This window comes from Myotis brandtii, unplaced genomic scaffold (genome assembly GCF_000412655.1).
Source record: "Myotis brandtii unplaced genomic scaffold, ASM41265v1 scaffold247, whole genome shotgun sequence".
NCBI lineage: Eukaryota > Metazoa > Chordata > Mammalia > Chiroptera > Vespertilionidae > Myotis > Myotis brandtii.
Window position 1 is genome coordinate 2,403,214 of NW_005359352.1, and position 1,111 is coordinate 2,404,324.

At 66.8% G+C, this 1,111-nt stretch overlaps 1 protein-coding gene across 1 annotated transcript in view; it reads left to right on the plus strand.

Annotated features, from left to right (window-relative positions):
- The window catches only part of TSSC1 (tumor suppressing subtransferable candidate 1), a 31,171-nt gene extending 30,082 nt beyond the window's left edge, over positions 1-1,089 (plus strand). Inside the window, exons 8-9 of the mRNA XM_014540544.1 lie at positions 86-253; positions 712-1,089. Coding sequence (XP_014396030.1) covers positions 86-253; positions 712-886 — 343 coding nt within the window. The 3' untranslated portion in view covers positions 887-1,089. The remainder of the gene's footprint in view (positions 1-85; positions 254-711) is intronic.
- Positions 1,090-1,111: the final 22 nt, after the last annotated feature.

Genomic DNA, 1,111 nt, shown 5'->3' on the forward strand with positions numbered 1-1,111 from the left:
CCAGAGCAGCTCGGGGTGGGTGCCGGCGACCCCTGCTCCCTGTCCAGGGGTCCCAGCCCTGTGAGCGCCGTCTCCCTGCCCCCAGGGTGTGGAACGTCCGCTATAACCACTCGCACGACCAGCTGGTCCTCACGGGCAGCAGCGACAGCAGGGTCATCCTCTCCAACATGGTGTCCATCTCCTCCGAGCCCTTCGGCCACCTGGTGGACGACGACGACCTGAGCGACCAGGAGGAGCGCCGCCCGGAGGACAAGTAGGAGCTGCCTTTCCGACCGGCACTGCTGGGCCGGGCCAGGCTGCGGCCTCCGGCACGTGGCTGGGGAGCCCCGCTGCGGCCGGGGTAGTTAGCCCGGGATGGGGGCTCACACACATGGTGCCCTGTGCCATCCGGGCAGGCTTCCCGGGAAGGAGAGCGTAAAGGGAGGAGACCCCGAACGGGCAGGACCGCGCTGCGCTGGCCCGGCCCAGGTCCCTCTGCTCAACGTCACAGGCAGCGTCTCCTCCTCATTTTGACGGCGTCGTTCCATCCCCTGGGGACGGTTCCGTTACCCCCCGAACCAGGGGCCCCTCGCTGATCACACCAGCGCCTACCGTCCAGGCCGCAGGGACAGGCGCTGTCGGGCTAACGTGGGCTCCACGCGCTCCCGCGGTCCCCGCGCAGGTGAGAAGCTGGGGCCTTGGCTCGCTCAGACGTGTCTCTGGTCCCCCCAGGAGTCAGGAGCCCCCGCAGGACGGCGTCATCGCCACGTACGAGGAGCACGAGGACAGCGTGTACGCCGTGGACTGGTCCTCCGCCGACCCCTGGCTCTTTGCGTCCCTGAGTTACGACGGGCGGCTCGTGATCAACAGGGTCCCCCGGGCGCTGAAGTACCACATTCTGCTCTGACGTCCGGGTCACTGGGGACCCGCGCCGCGACGCAGCGTCTGTAACAGCGAGGGCTCCACGGCACCGCCGCCCCGTCTCTCTGCCCCTTCTCTCCTTCAGGGACGGTGCGGCTTGTTTCACTTCAAAAATAACCTTCATTTCCGTGATGTTAACTCGTCTTTCTCTTGAGATTAAAAATGAAATAAACACACGAGGCCGTCTCGCGGGCGGGCTCCTGGCAGGTTC